Source organism: Grosmannia clavigera (genome assembly GCF_000143105.1).
Source record: "Grosmannia clavigera kw1407 unplaced genomic scaffold GCSC_144, whole genome shotgun sequence".
NCBI classification, from domain to species: Eukaryota; Fungi; Ascomycota; class Sordariomycetes; order Ophiostomatales; family Ophiostomataceae; genus Leptographium; species Leptographium clavigerum.
This window is the reverse complement of record NW_014040797.1, coordinates 1934074-1954873: the sequence shown is the minus strand read 5'-3', so window position 1 is coordinate 1954873 and position 20800 is coordinate 1934074. Positions and strand designations below refer to the sequence as shown.

The 20800-nt window shown below is 50.5% G+C and overlaps 7 protein-coding genes across 7 annotated transcripts; 5 read left to right on the top strand and 2 right to left on the bottom strand.

Annotated features, from left to right (window-relative positions):
• Nucleotides 1–3977: 3977 nt before the first annotated feature.
• Nucleotides 3978–4964, top strand: CMQ_3060 (uncharacterized protein; the record flags this gene model as incomplete). Its single annotated transcript, XM_014317138.1, has 2 exons — nt 3978–4209; nt 4282–4964. 2 exons carry the CDS (start codon nt 3978–3980, stop codon nt 4962–4964), a joined length of 915 nt encoding a protein of 304 aa, XP_014172613.1.
• A 1271-nt stretch (nt 4965–6235) lies between these two features.
• Nucleotides 6236–7917, bottom strand: CMQ_3167 (tetracycline-efflux transporter; the record flags this gene model as incomplete). Its single annotated transcript, XM_014317245.1, has 2 exons — nt 6236–7811; nt 7901–7917. The coding sequence occupies 2 exons, from the start codon at nt 7915–7917 to the stop codon at nt 6236–6238; spliced, it is 1593 nt and encodes a 530-aa protein (XP_014172720.1).
• A 1025-nt stretch (nt 7918–8942) lies between these two features.
• CMQ_2755 (uncharacterized protein) lies at nt 8943–9547 on the top strand (the record flags this gene model as incomplete). Its single annotated transcript, XM_014316833.1, has 2 exons — nt 8943–9029; nt 9080–9547. 2 exons carry the CDS (start codon nt 8943–8945, stop codon nt 9545–9547), a joined length of 555 nt encoding a protein of 184 aa, XP_014172308.1.
• Nucleotides 9548–10598: 1051 nt separating this feature from the next.
• CMQ_2900 (major facilitator superfamily transporter) lies at nt 10599–12969 on the top strand (the record flags this gene model as incomplete). Its single annotated transcript, XM_014316978.1, has 7 exons — nt 10599–10667; nt 10793–10821; nt 11099–11276; nt 11413–11827; nt 11899–12209; nt 12298–12891; nt 12946–12969. The coding sequence occupies 7 exons, from the start codon at nt 10599–10601 to the stop codon at nt 12967–12969; spliced, it is 1620 nt and encodes a 539-aa protein (XP_014172453.1).
• Nucleotides 12970–14266: 1297 nt separating this feature from the next.
• On the top strand, nt 14267–15349 carry CMQ_3041 (6-phosphogluconate dehydrogenase family protein; the record flags this gene model as incomplete). Its single annotated transcript, XM_014317119.1, has 3 exons — nt 14267–14482; nt 14540–14693; nt 14760–15349. 3 exons carry the CDS (start codon nt 14267–14269, stop codon nt 15347–15349), a joined length of 960 nt encoding a protein of 319 aa, XP_014172594.1.
• A 781-nt stretch (nt 15350–16130) lies between these two features.
• CMQ_3173 (uncharacterized protein) lies at nt 16131–17080 on the top strand (the record flags this gene model as incomplete). Its single annotated transcript, XM_014317251.1, has 2 exons — nt 16131–16405; nt 16504–17080. The coding sequence occupies 2 exons, from the start codon at nt 16131–16133 to the stop codon at nt 17078–17080; spliced, it is 852 nt and encodes a 283-aa protein (XP_014172726.1).
• Nucleotides 17081–17178: 98 nt separating this feature from the next.
• On the bottom strand, nt 17179–18840 carry CMQ_2951 (peptidase s8 and s53 subtilisin kexin sedolisin; the record flags this gene model as incomplete). Its single annotated transcript, XM_014317029.1, has 3 exons — nt 17179–17814; nt 17872–18111; nt 18637–18840. The coding sequence occupies 3 exons, from the start codon at nt 18838–18840 to the stop codon at nt 17179–17181; spliced, it is 1080 nt and encodes a 359-aa protein (XP_014172504.1).
• Between the last annotated feature and the right edge of the window lie 1960 nt (nt 18841–20800).

Below are 20800 nucleotides of genomic sequence, written 5' to 3'. Positions count from 1 at the left end.
CATCTATTAGAAATGGATCGGGGTTTTTGTGCACGTCCACCCCTTTGTATTCGGGAGAAGTTGCTGTGTGGCCTTTCTCTACGGCAGCTTTGTATCTTCACTTGCAAAATTCGAGCGCCTATAACGGGATCGGTAAAGCGCTGTCGATAGAGGGAGGAGGGGTTATAAGCAAGCTGGGGAATACGAATCGTCATACCAGGGAGAGTTCAGAGGCAGTGTGCTCATCTAGGTGGAAGGTCCAAGAGTTTCCACGTGACATACCTGCCAAGCTGACTTTTCTGCAAACGGAGAAAGCTTCAGGTGAAAAATTCTTGACGTTTGGTTCCGGTGCTTGATAGTACATGCCGGACTCAAAGTGGTCAACACTGTAAGTTGTCTTGAGCTATTTTTCGTTCTTGGGAGTACAATGCATCCAGTATTCCTTGTTCTGGAGAGTAGCATCATCACTATTGACCCCAACGGTAAGCTTATATGATGATATAGAATTTAATGTTACACATTTGTTGAACGGTAGTATTACTCTGGCAACAGATGGCGCGACTGAAGCGGCTGACTGTATCACACCAGCAATAAAGATTGCTGCCATTGTGACGAAACTGAAGAGTGATATGGACGAGGTGATTAGAAATGGATCGGCTGGAGAAAGTGCTGGTAGAGTTGAGGTGTTAAAGATAACTATCGACCTCTCATATAAAGAGGCTTCAACCAAGTCCACACCGAGATAGATGCCGAATTGAACATTCAGCTGGTGACAGCAGTCGCCAAGGAAGGCCCTAACCAGAAAATGACAGCAACTCGCCGCTGAAGAAGCAAATAGTATGCTTGCCCATTTTCCACGCAAGGCTATTTATATAACATACACAATTGGTAGATCCTATCTTACTATAACATGTTTATTTTTATATATTCTTCTTCTTTATTTTAAAATGCAGTTTTGGCTACTTTGCTTCTACTAATCTCTGCTCTGTACCTCATTTTAACTGACTACTTTGTTGGCAGGATGTTCTGTGGCCTGAAAGGTAGGGTTTCAAGCACGTATACACTCACTAGCCATATACCCTCTTTTTCTTCCAAAAATCGCGGGATTTTCGGCCCACCCCGATCGGGGAGTATACACAGACTAGACCAAGCTGAAAGACAGCAAATCATTTCCGCACTTTGAGCAAATGTTTCTCAAAACACTACTCCGTTCGCCACGTCATCCCCGACTGCCAACTGTAGTCTAAACAAAACGGGAAACTTAGGTGCATGTAGTAATAATTTTAGCTGGGAACTGGTGACCGATGTTTTGCTTTCAGCTTCGCGTAGCGACTGATACATTCCTGCATCTGGAACGCGCAGCCACGGCGGCTATAATGAGCGGGGAAATATCGAACAGTGATGCAGTACGGAGGAGTACCAGTAGATGATATACATTATAGTATAGCTTTCAACGCTAGTTCTCTAGATTTGTAATACAAAAATCCACAACCAGAGTTATTGTCGCTGTGCATATTATATAAGTGAAACTAGCACGAGTACCCCGTAGAGCCGTATCACATTACAGCGTTCAACAAGACACAGGCTGCATAGATATTTTGATCTTTCTTGGGCATCCTACAAAATTGCCAGAGATTTGATTCCTAAACAGACATGCAACCAGTTCTATCAAAACTAATTGCATCGACGATACATAGTAGGTGATTCATACGTAGGCATATCTGCAGCTTAAGTTGCTACCCTTGACCTTTCCCCCAAACCCTCAATCTCAACTTCTCAAGATGAGTCCGATTCTCACCACGTCAAACGCTGTCATTGACAATGTCCAAGCCGGAGGCTCGGGTGGTAAGGAGTTCACACTCTCCATTGGGGAAAATGCCCTCCAGTCTCTCAGTGTGTGGATTGGCAAAGGAAGCAATCCCTGGAGTAACATAGACGTGATCAAAGCCATTGAGTGCAATTGGTCAAACGGCAAAACAAGCGGCCAAGGGGAATAAAACGGGAATTAAGGCCGAGTTTTACATTCATCGACAACGAGACGATCACATCGATGACTCTGTATACTGGAGCACTTGTTGATCGAATTTCGTTCACCACGTCTCTCGGTCGCAAATTCGAAGAGGGAGGTTCTGGTGGGCACAGCCATCCCCAGGTTGTGGGAAATGGCATACTTCTTGGCTTTGCCCGGAACATGCAGTACCAAATGAGCTGATTTCCCTTGAGGCCAAAGTTTAAAGAAAACTTCTGATTAAAGGTACTTCAAACTATCGATACTATGACGATTTCTCAAAATTGACCAATTGTGTTTCGGCAGGGACAAAGGCATCGACTATCTCTCGTACGATCATAAGGCTTTGAAACTTGGAGAGGTTGGTATTCGCATGGTTTTCTATTACAGCTAGAGTTCAGGTTTACATGAAGAGTTCGCTGTAATTGGAAATGCAAATTCTGAAAATCAAAAAAAGCCCGCTGGTCTACCTTCCCTTTAGACCGACATCGCCGGAGGAGAAAGGAAGCCAACAAAGAGAAAATAGGCTGTCTGAGTCGTATGCCAGCATTTTTGCAGCACATTACGAACCTTTTTCTGTTATCTTTTTTTCGTTCAAGTAGCTATTTGGTCCTGCACCGCCGTTCTTCCATGTACTTCCTCCCACCATTATCGTGCAGTGTCTAAGCCTATCATACCCTTGTTGATGTGATAGAAGCCCCCGAGAGTCATACTGGGCCGAGGAAATAGTGAGAAGCGGTTAATGAATTTAATAGTGCAATAAAAAGTAGAGACCTACAAAGCCAAGGGGGGCTTCATAATCTTGGTAAAAATAAAAACAATACGTAGTGAGTTTTTTTTTTGACACTAAATTAAGTCGTGGACGTTGTAATGACAGCTTTGCACATATAGAAGTTACGGTAGCCTATACAATCCGTCGAAGTTCGTCGGGGGTACTCCTTTCAAGGTAAAAAAACAAAGACATTGTCAACCCTCTTCTCGTTGCCAAAGTATCTTACTAGATGTAGCTCGCCTGGGTAGCAGCCTCTTTCCTGCCTTCAATCTTTCGCTTAATAGTTAATGGCGGTATTTACTAAAAGCCAAGGGCGCGTTCCTCTACTTTAAAAAGACGCATGATCTAGGCGAGCTCACTAAAATAATGAGACCGAGACGAAACGAGGAAATCGCATCACGTAACAAGCAAACTCCACTTTTTTAATTAATCAAAGCAACAATTCCTGCCTTCTGTCATCCCTACAGACACATGATGACATAGCGCACTTCTCAAGTGAAGGGCATCGCCCTTAGTATTTAAGCATTTATCTACCTCTTTACGCAGTGCACTTGCGTGCAGCTTCCAAAAAGAACAAGCAGATAAGCCCACGGGCGGGCTTACTTTGCCTTCCTATGATTCTAAAGTGAGTCCCCATGGCCCTTCTCTCCATCCGGATTGGCTACTGTAATTATTACCTGCCCTCCCTACGATGAGAAGTTACGACACCTCCTTTTAGCAGATACGTGGGTAGGTGGTTATTAGCGCTTGCCCCTCTAATGAACTAATCACCCCCCGCGGAAAAACCCCAGACTCCTATATCCGCTATTACCTAGCGCGTACAGGTCTAGCCACAACGATCGCATTTACAGGTGGTCGTTCACAGGAGAGAAAATCGATAATATAGCTGCCTGCCTAGCATCCCGGACCGATTTTTCTCCAACTAGCCAATGGCATCACCTAGAAAATGACTAAGATGCCGTAAAACACTGTTGCAGTGCGCACAGTCTGGATCCTAAACCCAGACAGCTTCAAACCTCTACAGACCTTTACGAGTAGAAGGGCTGATCGTGCCAGACTCCCCCTTGTCCTCACTCTTCTACTTATGCTGGTTTCTGTACTTCTCGCCAAGCGGAATATTGTTGAGCTTCGTACTCGATCTTGCATTGACAGACAAGGCGTCAACAGCGCAGACTCGAGCGTCCCCTGCTTGTGTTGACTGTCATCACGTTGATCACCATGAGTCCCGGGCAGACCGTTGTAGACAGCTCGGCCGCTGCAATAGCCACCGGAACGACTGTGTCTGCCACATGGACTCCTTTGGATGCCGCCATCGCGGCGGCTTCCAGCGGCACCGCTGCTCCTCCAAGACGGTCTGGAACATGGCAGTTCATGGATGACGACGACACCGATGCGGCCGATCGCACCGAGCGCCGGCGACAGCAAAACCGGCGAGCACAGCGCAATCACAGTGAGTTTTTAACCGCTTTCCGTGTCTGCTGTCTTCGTCCAGTGTGCACCTCTTCTCACCAGCCGTCCGCAGGAAATCGCGTCAGGGCGTACGTCTCCTCCCTTGAGCAACAGGTCGTCGATACCATCTTCCATGACACCGAAGCAAATTCTTCCTTTTCTGCCACCGCGACGGCAGCGACTGCTGTAGCCGCCCAGGCTGACGTCATGTCATCGACAGCCACACACGCAACCGCATTCGACTCTTTTCTCCTGTCCAGCGCGGCCACAACGGGGGCAACCGGCAACCTCGACATGTTCAGCACGCCCGTTGACTATTTCTGTGCGGCTGCAGCGACCAGCACCACGACCCCCATGGACAGGATCACATCCACGGCTACTTCACCGACTCTGGGGGGCGGTAACTATGCGCCGCCTCCGCAGCAACAACCCTCACACACCCAGGTGTCACAAACTATGAGCATGCCGGACATGTTCGCTCCAGACGGCTGCTGCTGTGACTGTGGCAAGTTTGCATCAGCCATGCTCAGCCAGGCACAGGCCCATGGCCAGCCATGGCCAGCGAGTATGGGCATGTTTGGCGGCATGCGGGACTGGCACGGGCCAGCCATGTTTGGGCACGGCGGACATGACCATGGCCACAGTCATAGCCACTGCGGTCATGGTGGACACGGCCACGGGAGTCATGGAGACGGCGGCGGCGGTCACTGCTCATCCCTGCGAGAAGCCACTACCACCACCGCCTCCCCCAATTGACACGCCTCCACCTCCAGCCCATTGCACAACCAGCCAGCCGACCGTGCCGAGCGTTCCCATGTTTGAATCACCTTCGTTTCCTCACCACACGTCACATCATGGATACGCCGCTGCCCCATATCCACACCTGGGATTTTCAATGCCGGGAGGTAAGGCCGACTTGAGCTACTTCGTGACAGTGGGAATCCTATACTGACAGATTCCATAAGCAGCGATGCAAACCGGTGGGGTGTCGTCCATGATGAACTCTAATAGCGCTTTCCAGCAATATGCTCTGGTACCTGTGCCAGGCGTGTATCTGCACCCCAGTCGTGGACTAGGTCTTGCACACGAAATGGCCTATCCCATGATGGCGCCGAGGTATGGCTGAAGAAGAGGGGCAAATCAGAAAGAGGGGTTACGAGAAAAACAGCGTTTCATAATTGTGATTTTTTCTCGCCATATACCTGCAACAAATATCTTTGCCATCTTTACAAAAGGGCCTGCAACGGCGAAGAACAGGAGTTGGCAAGCATCTTTTTGACGCTATTGCATTACCGGGATCTATTTCACTTGTTTATTTTCTACTCTGCCGTTTGATTTCAAAAAAAGACAAACAATCGGTGCTTAGTAAGCAGCCCGTCTGCATCCGCGAGGATTATTCATTAAACATGCTCACAAAGCTATCGCGGTCGTCTCTGCGTGATATGTTTGCTGGAGCCGCAAGGATCGACAAGAGGTTTGTGACTCGATTGGCCACACTGATCGCTGCCTGGCGCGTTCTCCACCACGGGCCACTTCCTTAGCCAACCACTAAGAATGCACTAAAGCAGCCAAGAAATACCCGCTGACGGAGCCGACAGGCCATGCATACGTGCTGACAGTGCATGCCAGGTCGCGACCGAAGAAGGAAAAGATACCACATGTACGGAGTATATAGTATGCGCTGTTGTATGCAGCAGGCCATCCTGGAAAATAGATTCCACCACAGCTTGTGTTGCTGTTGTGTCAGACGCTAACAACCCCGGGGGCCGCTTTATCTTGGCGCTTACAGGGGTTTCTTCAAGACGACCCGCACAGTTGCTATAATCATCTATTGGAAGGTAGCAGCCGTTGCCAAATGAGATAGAACGGGATATGTATTAATGGTGGACCACTTTGCTATTTTTTGGTGTAAAAATGTCTCCCAACCCTCCAAAAATTCGACGAAGCCATATTTGCATAAAAAACAGGCTAGCTTTCCGCCTTATTCAATTCAAACTGTTCCGTTTTAAGGGGAGGTCCCTACATCCTCAAGAAATTAGGTCATCACCACTCCAGCTCCAGTGGCTGCCGCCAAGCCGAAGAATACAGCCTGCGGCAACATCGACACGGTCCATCCGTACACCAGGTTCACAGCCGGCGGTGCTACCAGCCGAGTCAGCGCCTGCACTGACCCAACCGTGCCCCATCAGCTTTCCGACATGCTCCGGCAACACCAATATGGTCATGGCTGCCTGGGTGGCTGACACGCTCAATGCACTGAGCGATGATAACACGCCAGCGGCCGTGAACAAAAAACCTGAGGGCGCCAAACCAAAGCCAATGAAGCCCAGCAGATCAGAGAACAGGGCCAGCCGAAGAAGGGGGAGCTGGGTAGCCTGGGCAGCCTCTGCTAGTTGAGAGTCTGGTGGACTAACCTGAGAGTTGAGGCTGGCCTTTTTGGCGAAAGCGCTCCGGAATCTGCTGGTAAGGAATTTCATCAATAACTGTAGAAATAGCGTCGATGACACAGTCCGGAAAATATTGACAATCGAGATAAAGTTGCCTGTCGTCATCATGCTCCACTGAAACTGCGCCTGTGGGTAGATCATCAGCACGTCCATACTGCCGACGGAGCAGCCAAACATGATGGACGTGACAGCAAGTAGGAGAAAGAGGTTGCGGCGGTGTCGGCGGACGGTAGCGTGGTCAGAGCTGGAATCGAAGAGGGAATCGACAGCGGCCAGCGAAAGCGTAGACCGGAGAAAAGAACCGAGCGATTGTCCGGGAGAGGGGGCAAGGTGACCATGGTTGTGACCTCGGGCGTGGTTCAGATACATGTGGTGATGATGGTCGTGATGTTTGTGTGTGCTGTGGTCTAGCTCGTCAAACTCGGGATTGATCGGCGCCATCTGAACGTCATGCACATCCTTCCGCGACTCAGGCAACAACAGCAGACACAACAGCCCGACAATGTGGCAAATGATGGCCCACAGAAAGACAGCAGCCGGTCGGTCGGGCGTTAGTTGGCTCAGAGCCGTGCCGATGGCTGGGCCCAAGGCCATGCCGAGAAACATGCCGCTCTGCAGCCAGCCCATGGCGACGATGCGGTCGTTATCTGTCGTTGTATCGGCCACGTACGAAGCCGTGCTGGCCATGAGAAGCGGAAAGGAGCCTGACAAGCCGTCGACGGCAAAAGACAGGAAGAGCCAGTGGTAGTCGATAGTGCGCGGAAAAGCAACAACCAGAAAGAAGACGAGCTCGCCGGCGAGAAGTCCGTGGCCGTTGAGAGCCATGACCTTCACACGGCCAATGCGGTCGCTGAGCTTACCAAGATAAAAGCTCATGACAGCCCCAAGGATGCCGGTGATGAGGTCGCGGTAAGTGGAGAGGAAGGCGACACCGGCAAGGACTTGGGGAGCGGAGCAGATATTGGAGTCGGGGGATGAGCTGTTGTGAGAGCCGGAAGAATAGTCGGAGCCGGGCTGATTTCCTGATCCGGTGCCCATGTCCATTTCGTGTTGTGGCATAGGTGTGCTCCCCAAAGTGCCGTTGTCCACCATTTGCTGGCAGATCAACGAGACCAGCACGTTGACACGTGGCACCATGGTTATGCCCCATGAGAGGCTGGAGAGAAAAAAGAATGGCAGTAGCAGGTAGACCTGTTTGTCAGCGGGGATCGGAGGAAAAAGGATGGGCTGCTTGAAAGAACATACAGAAGCTTTCCGGCCATCTTGGCTCGAGTAAAAGGGCGGCGGCGGCGAGGTGGGAGTGCTTTCGGTAGAAAAGCAATCCTGAAGAGGGATATCGTCGTCGAGTGACTCGAGCGAGACACAGGCGCCGTCATCTTTGGGTTGCCAGTCTCTGGTAACCGCGCATAATGAAAGGTGAGATTGAATGTTAGAAAAGATGAAGACGGATGCGTCGACAGCTAGTAGCGCGACCAAAAAAAGAAAAGCAATCGTCGGAATGGAAAAGGCCATCAAGCACGCACGACGTCGAATCACCCATGAAACCCGCAGAATGGATTTCGTTGCTCGCGATGAGCAAGTTTCCGGAAAATAACAGGACAAGATTGTAGACGTTGGGTTGGCGGGACACAAGAGGATCCATGCTTGTTGTGAAGGTTAAAGGAGGCTATACGTAGCGGTCATATAACGTGATGCACTGTGAGGAGCAGGAGGCTGAATAGGGTCTAGTGTGGGCGAAAGAGTGTTGTGTACTAAGGAAGAAATAGATACATCGCGACCCTTCTGGGGTCCGTATTAATACTAGTGTAATGCCCCGCTTTTTGCCTTCTGACCAATTACAGGCCAGTAAGGCCAAGTGGGGCAGGAAGGGCCACAGTGTGGCGGATTCCAATGCTTGACACTTGTACGGAAACGGGCTGGTGGATCATTTGCTGACACGCCATGCTTTAGCGTCCGGAACTAGCAGGAGATGTTGCAAGGGTCCTTTCTGGGGTCTCCGCTGAAGTCAGGCAACAAAAACACAAGCAAAAGGGCACGATAGCAAAAGACTACAGACTTCCCTCAGGCTGAGAAATCTACGCAAAGATAGAGGTCTCATGCTCTAGGAGCCGGCCATCGAACGGTTCTGATGTGGGTCGTTCTAGGCTGCAGCGATTTGCTTCGGTACAAATAATGCGATTCCAGTGGGAAATATCCGCCACAAGAAAGATGCCAGCACAACCACACATCACCGTTATTGATTTCTCTGTGACTACACATCCACTTCCATTGATATCAAACTTACGCAATGTCTTCTATACTTTGTACATTGTCCGGCCTCGGCAGCTACCACCTTCTCTCTTGGGGGACCCTGATCGGCACACAGCTGTACCAGGTAAGGCGATTTCTGCGTGCATGGCTTGCTTGCCTCTTGCTCACGCACAGACCTTTGTGATGACAAAACTGGCCTACGTCTACCTGCCCCGCCCCCAGTTCATGTCCCTCCAGAAAAAGGCCTTTCCCGTCCCTTTTGGCGTCGCGTTGGCCCTGTCCCTCACCACGGCCCTGACCTACCCGGCCGGATCTGTGGTCGGCCTCATGGCTACTGGCTCGCCTAACCGCCGCGACCTCTTCTTCCTCAGCGTCTCCCTCGGCATGAGTCTCCTGAATCTGCTTGTCTTCGGACCCCGCACCATTTCCGCACTCGTCCAGCGCAACCACCAGGAGACGCACGACAACCTCAAGCTGGCGTCGAGCGTAGATCTGCCGCGAGACAAGCTGACGACAGACATGTACCGGGCGAAGCGGGCGTTCTCGACCAACCATGCGATGAGCATCCACCTTAACCTGATTGGGCTGTTTGCGACGATTGCCTATGGGCTGTCGTTGAGTTCGCGGATTTTGATTGCATGAGGGGCAAGGGCCTGTGGTGGGGGGGAAGATGTGGAAGAAGATCTATGGGACTTGAGTGTATATGTGTCTGTATGTCTTTACATCCTTTCTTATATTTGCCGAACAGATTACGGAGTACTCCGTACGAGTTCGAAGTTATTTTGACCCACTTTTGAGCAGCCGTATATATTTGGAGTGCGGAGAGCCCGTATGCTTACATCTGCATCTGCACAAAGCCTCAATATAATAAATTTTACGAAATGCCTGCAGGAGCTGTCAGCGTGATCAGAATTTGGAGTGTCATGACAGGGGATGGCTGAACGTTGTGCGTAGCCGGTATAACGAGATTGGAAGCATGACAGGTGGTGACAGGTGTGCTGATGCGTACGTTAGTCAAGAATAGACTCAGTCTGATGTATCTATTTATTCCCAGAATTTACCCATGCAGGCCATTAGATCCCACAGTAATTCCTATGCATAGGCGTACCTGCGCCAGGTGAAGAGTTAGAGGAACTTTTCGAGCAGCGGAAAGTTGAATAAGAGCGAGCGTAAAGCACGCGCTCAATGATGAGCTGCAGCTCCTCAATCCATTGGCAGAGATTGGCTCCAGCTGGAAGTCTTGCCTCTGATGCCTACGGCGGCAAGGCCAGCAAGAAAGAAAAAGATACGACAGGAGCGGCAGACAGGCAGAGCCAAAAGAGTCGGCTGATGGACGCCACAATGAATAAAAGTATCTGGTCAGGGGCTGCTTCTATCGCTCAAATAACTACACAGAATGGAGGGGCTGAAGAAATCCATACTTCTCCTGCAGTCTACGTCTACATCCTGACGGCCTCTCGATTTGCATCTTCCTCCTCCCATCGATAAGCAGCAGTCATTGCTAATTTCAGAAAACGGCCTCACGCCCGGCCATTGTACAAAAACCGACATGAAAGGGTGCATTTCCTCGTGCAGGCGCAGCGTAGTCCAGAGCTACGTTCCACTTTGGCGATGGATTAAGCTCAGACGGCGTTCCTCCCGTTCTGGTTTAGTGTTATCTGCCTTCCCCATAGGCCCCACACCTTGCTGACCCATGATGGCAGCACCTGCTTTAGCGCAGCCGGGTCTCATGCCATTCCGTCTCCACTCCGTCGTCTCGGCCGTATGATCCCTTTTGGCCCCAAGCTCTGTCGCTGGAGAGCTGTCAGCAGCGGCTGTCACCTTTCCAGGTCCGGTGCAGTCCTCTGAATCTTTTCCGTGACATCTTGGCCATGGCCAATTTCATAGCTGCCTAGCGACGAAGAAGGAGAAGACGCGTATGTCGTGCGAAGTTGTTTTTGCTGCCTGTCGAGTTGTTTGGGGAAGCTGTCTGTGCATAGCATGCGGTATAGTTCAAGGAACTTGACGATGTACTTTCTGACCGGGTCCAAGCTTGGCATATTGCTAGTCTTTGGTCGCTTCGAAACTTGCTCGTCGTTTGGTTCTTGACTCTTTTTATTCTCTCCTCGCCGTTCTCTTCCTCCTCCTTATCCGTTCGTTCTTTTCTTGGTTATCACCATTTCTCTGCATCGTCCCCCGTACTGCCCCTCCAAGATGTTCTTCGAAAAAAAATCCGGCGCCGGCTCGGACTCCGCCCGACGCGGTCACTTCGATCGTTGACGGCGCGACCGACTCCGAGATGTATCAGGCCGATGTGCCCGCGGTGGTCCAAGAGGAGGGCCTAAACGACCGGCCAGTCGTGGATGTGCAGGCATACGTATCCAAGCCCATTGTGCGTCTCTGTCTTTCCCGTATTCGTCTGCCACTTTGTTGCAACTCTGACAGGCTAGTGGATCATCATCGTCACCACCATGATGGCGTCCACCTTTCTCTTCTCGCTCGACAACAGCATCGTGGCTGAGATCTAGCTGGCGATCGTCGAGAGCCTCGGCAGCTTCGAGAAGCTCGGCTGGCTGGGCGTGGCCTTTGTGCTGGGCTCGCTCGCCACCATCATCGTCTGGGGCAAGATCATGGGCATCTTCAGCGTCAAGTGGTCCTACGTCCTGGCCACGCTCATCTTCGAGGTTGGCAGTGCCGTGTGCGGTGCCGCGCCGACAATGAACGCCATGATCGGAGGCCGTGTGCTCGCCGGCGTTGGCGGTGCTGGCATGTATGTTGGCTGCCTGTCGTTGCTATCGCTGACGACGTCGCTGCGGGAGCGCCCCATCTATATGGCCTCGACCGGCTTCACCTGGGGCGCCGGCACGGTGCGGGGCCCAATTGTCGGCGGCGCCTTTGCCGAGAATGTGCACACGACGTGGCGCTGGTCGTTCTACATCAACCGTGAATGCTTCAGTCTGCTTGTCTGCTTGTCTGCTGTCCACTATAGCCCTAGCTTACTTGACATCAAACAGTCTGCATCGGCGGCCTCTTTGCACCGGCCTTCCTCCTCCTCCTCCCCAACAGTGACCTCCAGCGGGGTGTTCCGCTGGCTTCTCGAATTCGCCACGTCGATTACGTCGGCACCGTCCTCAACGTCGGCTTCCTCACGCCTTTCATCATGGTCATCAACTTTGGCGGCACCGTCTACGCCTGGAGCAGCGGCCAGGAAATTGCCCTCTGGGTCATTTCCGGCGTCGTCTTCCTCGCCTTCTGCGCGCAGCAGAAGCTGGCCCTCTTCACGACCAAGGAAGATCGCCTCTTCCCCTTGCGACTTCCTGCACATGTACGACATGTACCTGCTCTTCATCTGCATGGCCTCCGCCGCCACCTGCGTCTTTGTCCCGACCTACTTCATCCCGCTCTTCTTCCAGTTTGTCCGCGGTGATGGAGCTCTGGATGCCGGCGTCCGACTGCTGCCCTTCATCTGCGTCATGGTCTTCTGCGGCCTGCTCAGCGGCGCCTTCATGACCAAGTCTGGCTACTACATGCTCTGGTTCCTGCTTGGCGGCTGCCTTATTTTGACTGGTGGCGCGCTTTTGTACACAGTCAACCGCTCGACCTCGTCCTCGCGCGTCTACGGCTACATGGCCATCACGGGTTCCGGTGCTGGCCTCTACATCCAGGCGTCCTATGCCGTGGCCCAGGCCATGGTGGCCGCTAATCGCGTGGCCGACGCAGCCGGCTTTATATCATTTGCCCAGTACCTCGGCATCGCCCTCTCGCTGGCCGTTTCCGGCACCATCTTCCAGAACGTGGCCTTGGCCAATCTGACGTCCCTCTTCCCCGACCAGCCGTCGAGTGCGATTCGTGATCTGATTGCCGGCACAAGCAGCTCGTTGCTGGACGCCTTGGATGCCGTCCAGTCGGCAAAGGTGCTGCAGGTTATTATTGATGCTATGAGCCGGACGTATATATTGGTCGTGACCGCCGGCGCCGTGACAGTAGTGTGTTCGTGTGCGATGAAGGTGAGTCTTGTCGACGTGCTATTTGTAGGGCTGCAAGATTACTGACAACGCCAGCGCGAGCGTCTCTTCCGGGGGTAATCGTTTTGGCCGATGTAGGGGACAAGCGTGGTTGGCACTTCTTCCGAGTCTCTTCAGGTCCTAGAGCTCCTTTTTTAGGCATCAAGAGCTTCATTCAGTAATAAATGATACGAAAAGCCCGATTGTGTAGGATAGCATGAAAACTATTTGTCAGTATCGTTTCTTCTCTACTCTAACTCTACTTCGTATCTCTATCTTCCAATTTTCAGTTCTATACAATCACTATTTGGAAACTGTCATATATCTGACGTAAATACTCCCTGCACCTGTTAGCTAAAGCAAAAAAAACTCGTTATTTTTTATTAAGCATCTGTTATACTGCCAGTTGCCTGCCGTCAGCATTGCCAAATTGGCCATTTTGGGCACACCCGGTAGGATTGTGCTCTCGCTCGGTCCGGCGTCAGCACCCGTATAGTACTCGACTTGCAACATCACCCTGAACAACTACAGTTCCCTAATGTCGGTGTCGGGACAAACCTGCTGTATGGCTACCGTATGGTCTGCACCTCACATGGAACGTCGGCGACTGGCTGGTCAATGGTAACACTGTAACGCTTTATATGCGCACGGGCTATAAGGATAATTTTCCAGCGAGCTGGCGGATTTACATTTACTGACGTGAACGCGGACGAGCAACATGATTATGTAAGCAAAATTAAGGGCACATAGGTCAAAAAGACAAGGACTGAATACTTTGGATATGACAAGGGCTTTTTTTTTTTGCAATTCAGTGTATTGGCAAGATGCAGTCAGAGCTCGAACTATATGTGACACGTGCTACTGGTAGCCGAGTATCACCATTTAGTTGTCGACGGACCAACTGGGTGAAATCAGGCCTTTGGTGAAACCCGCATCGGTGCCTGTGGGACTCACGTGCATGCATACTCTTAGTATCAAGAATAGTATACGGACTATTGAACGGCAATACCCCTTTTGGCCATTCATAACGGAGGAATTGTCAATGCCAGAATCATTTAAGAAGTAGAACAAAAACATTGTGCACTTTCCCTGCTTTTTTGATCTCGCTGAAGACGAGTACGTAACACTACTGTTAGCGTGGCCAGTCCCCATAGATAACCTTATGCTCCGGGTAGGATTACTCTATTTGTAGCAAAGCGCCGCGTGCTAGCAGCAAATGCGCTGGGAGCTACCGGTATCGGCATACAAGACAGCTTTCCCAAGAAATGACAATATAAAGATCGATGCGACAAGCGATCTCAATTTTCAGCCGCCGTTTGCCCTTGTTTTTTAATAATCTCACGATCTCGCGAGCTTCTGACCCGTTACCAAAATCACCATGTCGTCATCTGAGCAACTCGGCTGGATTGGCCTAGGGTCCATGGGCATTGGCATGTCCATGAACCTGCAGAAGCATCTCTCCTCTACGGGTGCACCAAGCTTGATCTACACCAACCGGACACTGTCTCGGGGGAAGGATCTGCAGGCTCTCGGTGCCATTCCCGTCGAGACGGTCGCTGAGGTGACCACTAAGTCGAGCATTATCTTCTCTTGTGTACGTGTTTCATGTCTTTCAGCCATAATACCGAACCATGTTCTCATCCCTGTCTAGGTAAGCAACGACCAGGTGCTTAACGAGGTCGCCGACGCGATCATTGCAGTTGGAGTCAAGGGAAAGATCTACATCGATTGCTCGACGGTCCACCCGGACACTTCAGTCGCTGTCTCGAAGAAGATCACCGAAGCCGGTGGCCTGTTTGTTGCCTGTAAGTCATTGGCAAAAGCCATCTGAGTATCGTTTTCAGTAGTTCAACTCCCTGACAAAGACACAGCACCTGTCTTTGGAGCCGCTCCTATGGCTGCAGCCGGAAAGCTCATCTTTGTCGTTGCCGGCCCAGCCGAGGCAACCAAGAAGACCAGTCCGTACATCAAGGACATTATGGGCCGCTCCGTCATCGACATGGGCGAGGATGTCTCCAAGTCCAGCATGCTCAAGATCGCGGGCAACATCTGCGTGGTGTCCTTCATGGAGGTCCTGTCCGAAGCCCACGTCTTTGCCGAGAAGGTCGGCCTCGGCAGCGCCATCTTCGAGACCATGGTCGCCGACATGTTTGGCCCCGTGCTCGAGAGCTACTCCAAGCGGCTCACGACCGGCATCTATGCGCCGGAGCCAGGCGGAAAGGCCGGCTTCGACGTCGAGCTGTCCATGAAGGATGCGCGCCACGCCCTCAATTGCGCCAAGACGGCCGGCACCAGGCTCGAGGTCAGCGAGGTCGCCCTCAAGCATATGGAGCAGGCCCGGGCACTACTCCCGGATCGGGCACTGGACAGCAGCTCCATGTACGGCACGATTAGGAAAGAGGCTGGCCTGGACTTCTACACAGATCTGTGCAAGGAGAGAGACAGCAAGGTATCAAAATAGAGCATCTAGAATAGAATAATCCATATAAAGTGTACAAATCGCCACCATACAACTATTCTGCACATATTTTGTCGTGTCTGCTCAATGATCGACTAACGCTTGTGGCTGTTTCGATAACGGACGCCGAGACGCTTGCCGATCTTCCGCCGAAGCTGTAAGCCAGAATTGCTTCTTTGGGTAATTCTTCTAAATACGTTTAGTTCGCGCTGGTCTGTCATAATGTGGATTTCTGACAAAGGAGGCCCACTCTCCCGTTGATAAGAATAAGCCCCAATTTGCGTGCAGTGGTTCTCATCCCAGAGCCAAGCGCACTAGGAAACATTAAAAGAGCTAGGGAAATCCCTTCAAATAGCTAGCAGATCATTTTATCGAAACAAAGGGCAGGAAGGCAAAATCACGGTGTCAAAGAAACTATGACTACAGCACGAGACTCGACGGAGACACGCAGAACAAATGGATTTGACAGAAGCTCAGCGCTTTAATAAGTTAGATTATTCACATGCTGATTCGCCTTTATACGTGTAAGAACAGAGTACTCCGTAGACCCCACAATGATAAGGCTAACCTAGCCACACTTATACCCACCTACAACCAGTTATGTATTCTAATTCGTTAACCACTTTCTGTCGTTGCCTGTAATATTGCCTGTGATATAATCAAACGAGTAAGCAAGGCGGCATAGATGCACGTGAGTTATGCCCAAGTTGATGTGACCGCTCTGGCAAGGCAGAGTTTCGCCTCTTTGCTCCAACATGCATGGCATAGTGTCACAGCAGCGGCCATGGCTAATCGTCAATACTTTTACTTCTATGCACCGACATGGGACTTCCCTCCGGACGGTCCCATCAAGCTGGGCAACGTTATCACGTCAGTAAAGCGACCTGAACGCGCTATGTACCGTGCTCCCCCACCAGATGATTCCGACGTATTCTCGACACAAAAAAAAGACGTTGTATATACCGAAGAAAAGCTGAAGGGCGGAAAATTCTCTGTCTTGACCAAGTTCTTAAGTATCTTGGGCTTTGGTGTCAATGCCAGCGCCGAAGTTGACGCGAGGTAGGCAAGCCCTTTGTCTCTCAGGCACTGCACGCAATATCGCATTTTGGAATTTGTTTGGGTTGAAGACGGCATGAATGCCTCGCTAAGAATTATAGTACCATGGCAACATTCTCCTTCAAGACCATCGAAACCACACAATTTATCCCAACACCGGCATATCTCCAAAAATGCGTCGAAAACGAAAATGCTCGCCGCTTCCTACAGATGTCCAGATACCGCAAGCCTCTCTACATAATCACCGGACGTAAAGTCGTCACTGGTGCCCAAGCCAATACTCTCAAGTCTCGCACCGTCGGGGCCATTCTCGCTGCCGAAGTGGACAGCACGGTAGCCAGCGGCAGCACTATATCGATAGGTGGTGGCCCAGGAATCGAGGGCAGGATGGAAAATAAGACCAGCATGAAATGGACGGGAGGCAGTGACTTTGTGTTTGCGTTTCGCGTGAGCAAGGTGTTCGTCCACAAGGCTACAGAGCAGGTGGCAAGCGAGGACGAGTATCATAAGGGCGCTATGCTCGGTATCGAGGAAGAGGCCGAGGTCAGCGGTCCTGAGTTGCGTATCTTAAAGGTCGAGGACCCAGATGCAGAAACTGAAAGATTTGACGCGGAGGATTTGAAAGAGGATGAAGACACGGTACTTTGTGCGATATTGCGTAGAACTGATGATGACTAGCACGTAGTGAAATATGAGATGACAACATGTGGATTGGCTTCAATGACACTCATATATGATTTCCTCTTTCATTAGATATAGTCTTTGTAACACAATATCTACGTCTTCAACGCTTTCTTAATTTCATAGTTCACTTCCTCCAAGCTGTTTCCAAACAGGTTGTGGCTGTTCAAGCTTAGCTCGACGAATAGATACCCGTCCCTCGGCGAGTAATTGGGTCCCTCTCTGCACACCTCTTCAGTAGAGCTTCCATTCCGTCCTTTCGTTTCAGTCTGTCTGCTGATTCTTTGTCCAGATGCAATCGTGCGTAATGCAATAGAAACGCCGCGATGCCCGCAAGAATGGGTGTCGCATATGATGTCCCAGACCGGGACTGAACAAACTTTTGGGTTTGATTCATCCTTGCCGCAAAGTAACACCGGCCACGCCGACTCAACCGATTCGCCGATTGTCGCAATGCTAATGGCATTGGGCGCAGCAGTAGGACTAAAATCAGACCTAGTCCCATTCGTGTTGGTCGAATGGACGCAAATGACATGCGTACTGCTGGCAGGATACGCTCGACCAAGCCGGCCACCACTATTAGAGGCGGCGGCAAACATGAGGACCTTTTTGCCGTATGCCTTATCAATGGCAGCTTCGAGGACACTGTGCCCTTCAAAATTTGAAGAGGGCCACCCGAATGACATGGATATGATGTCCACTCCCCATTCATCAACTGCATGGCTGATAGCCTTTGTGTTTCAGCTCGTGAAAGCGACTTGGAGATATCAGGAACAACAGCCACTTACATTTGCAACGATCTTGGCATCGGGTCTTGTATTCTCCCTGTCCGCGACTTTTACAATGTAAATCTCGGCGTCCTGAGCATAGGCGAGCACTAGACTCGTAGTGAAGGTGCCATGTCCGTTTCGATCTTGAACATTTCTCTTCTGTGCCTCGTTGTAGCAGTTGAACCTTCCTTTGAGGTTTTCTTCATGAGCTTCGATATAGTAGTGACCTCGATCGATACCCGTATCCAAGATGGCCACCTTTACAGGTTTTACAGGTTGTATGAAAGGAGGCGATTGTAAGATCTGAGAGGTATTTTGTGATGAACTGTTTATAGACCTCTCGGTATTCTGTTTTCCATTTCCGGTATTTCTCAGTACTGTGAAATCTGAAGTAAGCAATGGCATTATCCCGGGGACTGGAGTGCTAAATTAGAAAAAAGCTCACTGAGTATCAGATACACCTCCGCTAGAATTCTCGTCGTCGAAGAATTGAGATTCTTTGTAACCGTGCACAGTACTCGGAATATGATATAGATCCTGCATCTGATATGCACCTGCAGAATGCATATTTGGTGGCGGTGGAGGATTGTGATATGGTTCAACAGACAACATAGTAGCATGACCTGTCGACTCGTAGCTGGCCATATCCTGACACCAATTATCCAGGTCCAGACTTTCTGCAGACTTATCGACATCATCCAAAGGTATATGACTGAATCCCATAGTCAGATGTTCCTCCAAGGGTTGAACAACGTATTGATACACACTTCCTCTGAGGGTTACATTGTCGAGGGCGGCGCCTTCGCTGTCTTCCCAAAGCGAGCTATTCAGGCAGTTGTCGATAGCACAGATTAGAGGAGAGTTATCAGGGATCTCGGAGCGCAGCCCATTGCCGGCCATTTCCTCTCCGGTACCATTGAACACCTGGCAAGCATCTAGAAATGTTATTCGTCCGTCGTAAGTCTCGATAAGCGGTACTCTGTGCATTTTGGAGATGCTTTTAAACGGCCTAGCAAATTGCACCTCCATCAAGACTATTGCCAAAGCAACTAGAGCTGGACAGCAATGTTTTGCATCTTCCGCATCATATCCATCATCTTCGGCTTGCAACTCGGGTGTTGCTCCAGCAAGGCTTGGCTCTGGTAGTTGGGTCCGAATAAATGGCCGCAAAGAGGTCTCGCAAGAACCTTTACCAAAGCCTTTTCCATAGAATTGGACATCCGCCGAGCCCCATCCTGGTTGGAGCCACCGAGTGTCATTAAGATGGAACACTGCGTAGCTTAGGATGAGTGAAAGGATACGTTTCACCTTCTCTGTGAAAACCTCAGGTCGGGTTTCAAGGTAATCAGCCAAGGAGATAAGTTTGGCTGTCTTTTTGAGCCGAAAGTGACTTCTTGTGATATCGTGGTGGAATAGATGGCCATTAGTGAGCTTCCAAAGGAGACATCTCGTATCTCTCGATCTAGAGAGTGGTAAACAGAGTTTGTCTACTTTTTTAGATTTGCAAGTACCGTCAGGCCGATTGCTTGGCACGTCGTCGGTGTTGTCAAACCGGACAAATCTTTTTATGGAAGTTTGTACTCGAAAGTGGTGCCAGCTTTGCTCCATGGACAGAAAAATTTCGAAAGTATGCCCCTCTGCTGGGGTGTCATGGCCACGAAGTCTTTTGGCTTGGGGCTGAAGCTGAGATACCTTAGACGTTCTGTAAGTTCCAAGTTCTATCTTGGCCCCAAACTCTTGATTGCAATGACAAGAGCATCCCTTGCACTTTACTAGTGCATCAAAAGCAAGCTTAGCCGCCTTCCAAACGTCGTGTGGTGGTTCTCCTTCATCATGTGAATTGCGATTTGACACAGGTTCCTTGATATCTTTTTCGGGCGATTTCCATTCCTAAAGCGTCAAATACACGCCCAATTGCTTTTCCGATTTCAGTCTGTTGATCCTCAGACACCTCTCGCTTCATCCTTTGACTGATCAATTTGAGCTGAAACGTGTCGTTGTGTGGATTCCTTGTTTCGTTCCAGTCGCGATTGAGCACCCTCAGGCGAGATTCAAGAGTGACGTCCAAAGCCTGCTCATTTGGTATTCCAGTCTCCATTAGAAGAGAGCCGAGAACGCGGAGAGCCCATCTTTATTTCTTCTTCATCGAGTGGAGATGAAGTCTGGCTTGCGGGACTTGCGCGGTTTCGGATGCCGAGGCAATAAACCCCGACATGGCTGTAGAATATTTTTTTTTCCCTCATCCATCTCGTTATTTCGAACTATTTCGACCATATTCCAGATTGTTTTCGGCCGTTTTGAAGAGTAAGTCGGCCTTCCCGTCCGCTTGTTTTGATAGCCGTCTCGCCAGACCTCACTGTCGCTTTGTAGACCCATCTGAAAGATGCCCAAAGCGCAGACGAATCCATAGAATTGTTTTTTTAATCTCCACTGGTACAGGTTGCTCGTTTGATTGTTCTCTAAGCTCAGGACTATATGGCTGAGGTTGTGTTGGGCTGCTGCCGGACATCAATTCTTATCAGCAGAGAAAACCAGGTAAAGGGTACAGTGCTGATAACACCGTAAGTGTTGTACTCGTACCAGATACTCCGTATACTGCTGATATGTACTCCGTACTGTGCATATATTGCCGGAGTGCGGGGTGCTAAGGAGGGGTCTGAAGACACGTGTGGTGCCCGAAATCGCCATGTCTGACTGCAGTCCACGAACAAAGTGCAATCTCCTACGTAGATTTCATCGGTATTCCCACCACGGCGGTAAGAACCTGGGAACCTGACTCTCTATATAGCTTTGAAAGGCCGACCGTTCTATACTCATCTCTTTGCCGCAGATCAACAACCGCCATGATGGAGACAGGTGCGGCTTTAAAGATGGAACGGCCGACCATCGCTGCATCTGGAAATGAGTGTTTGAAATCGTTCCGGGGATGCCTTCTTCAAGCGGCCTT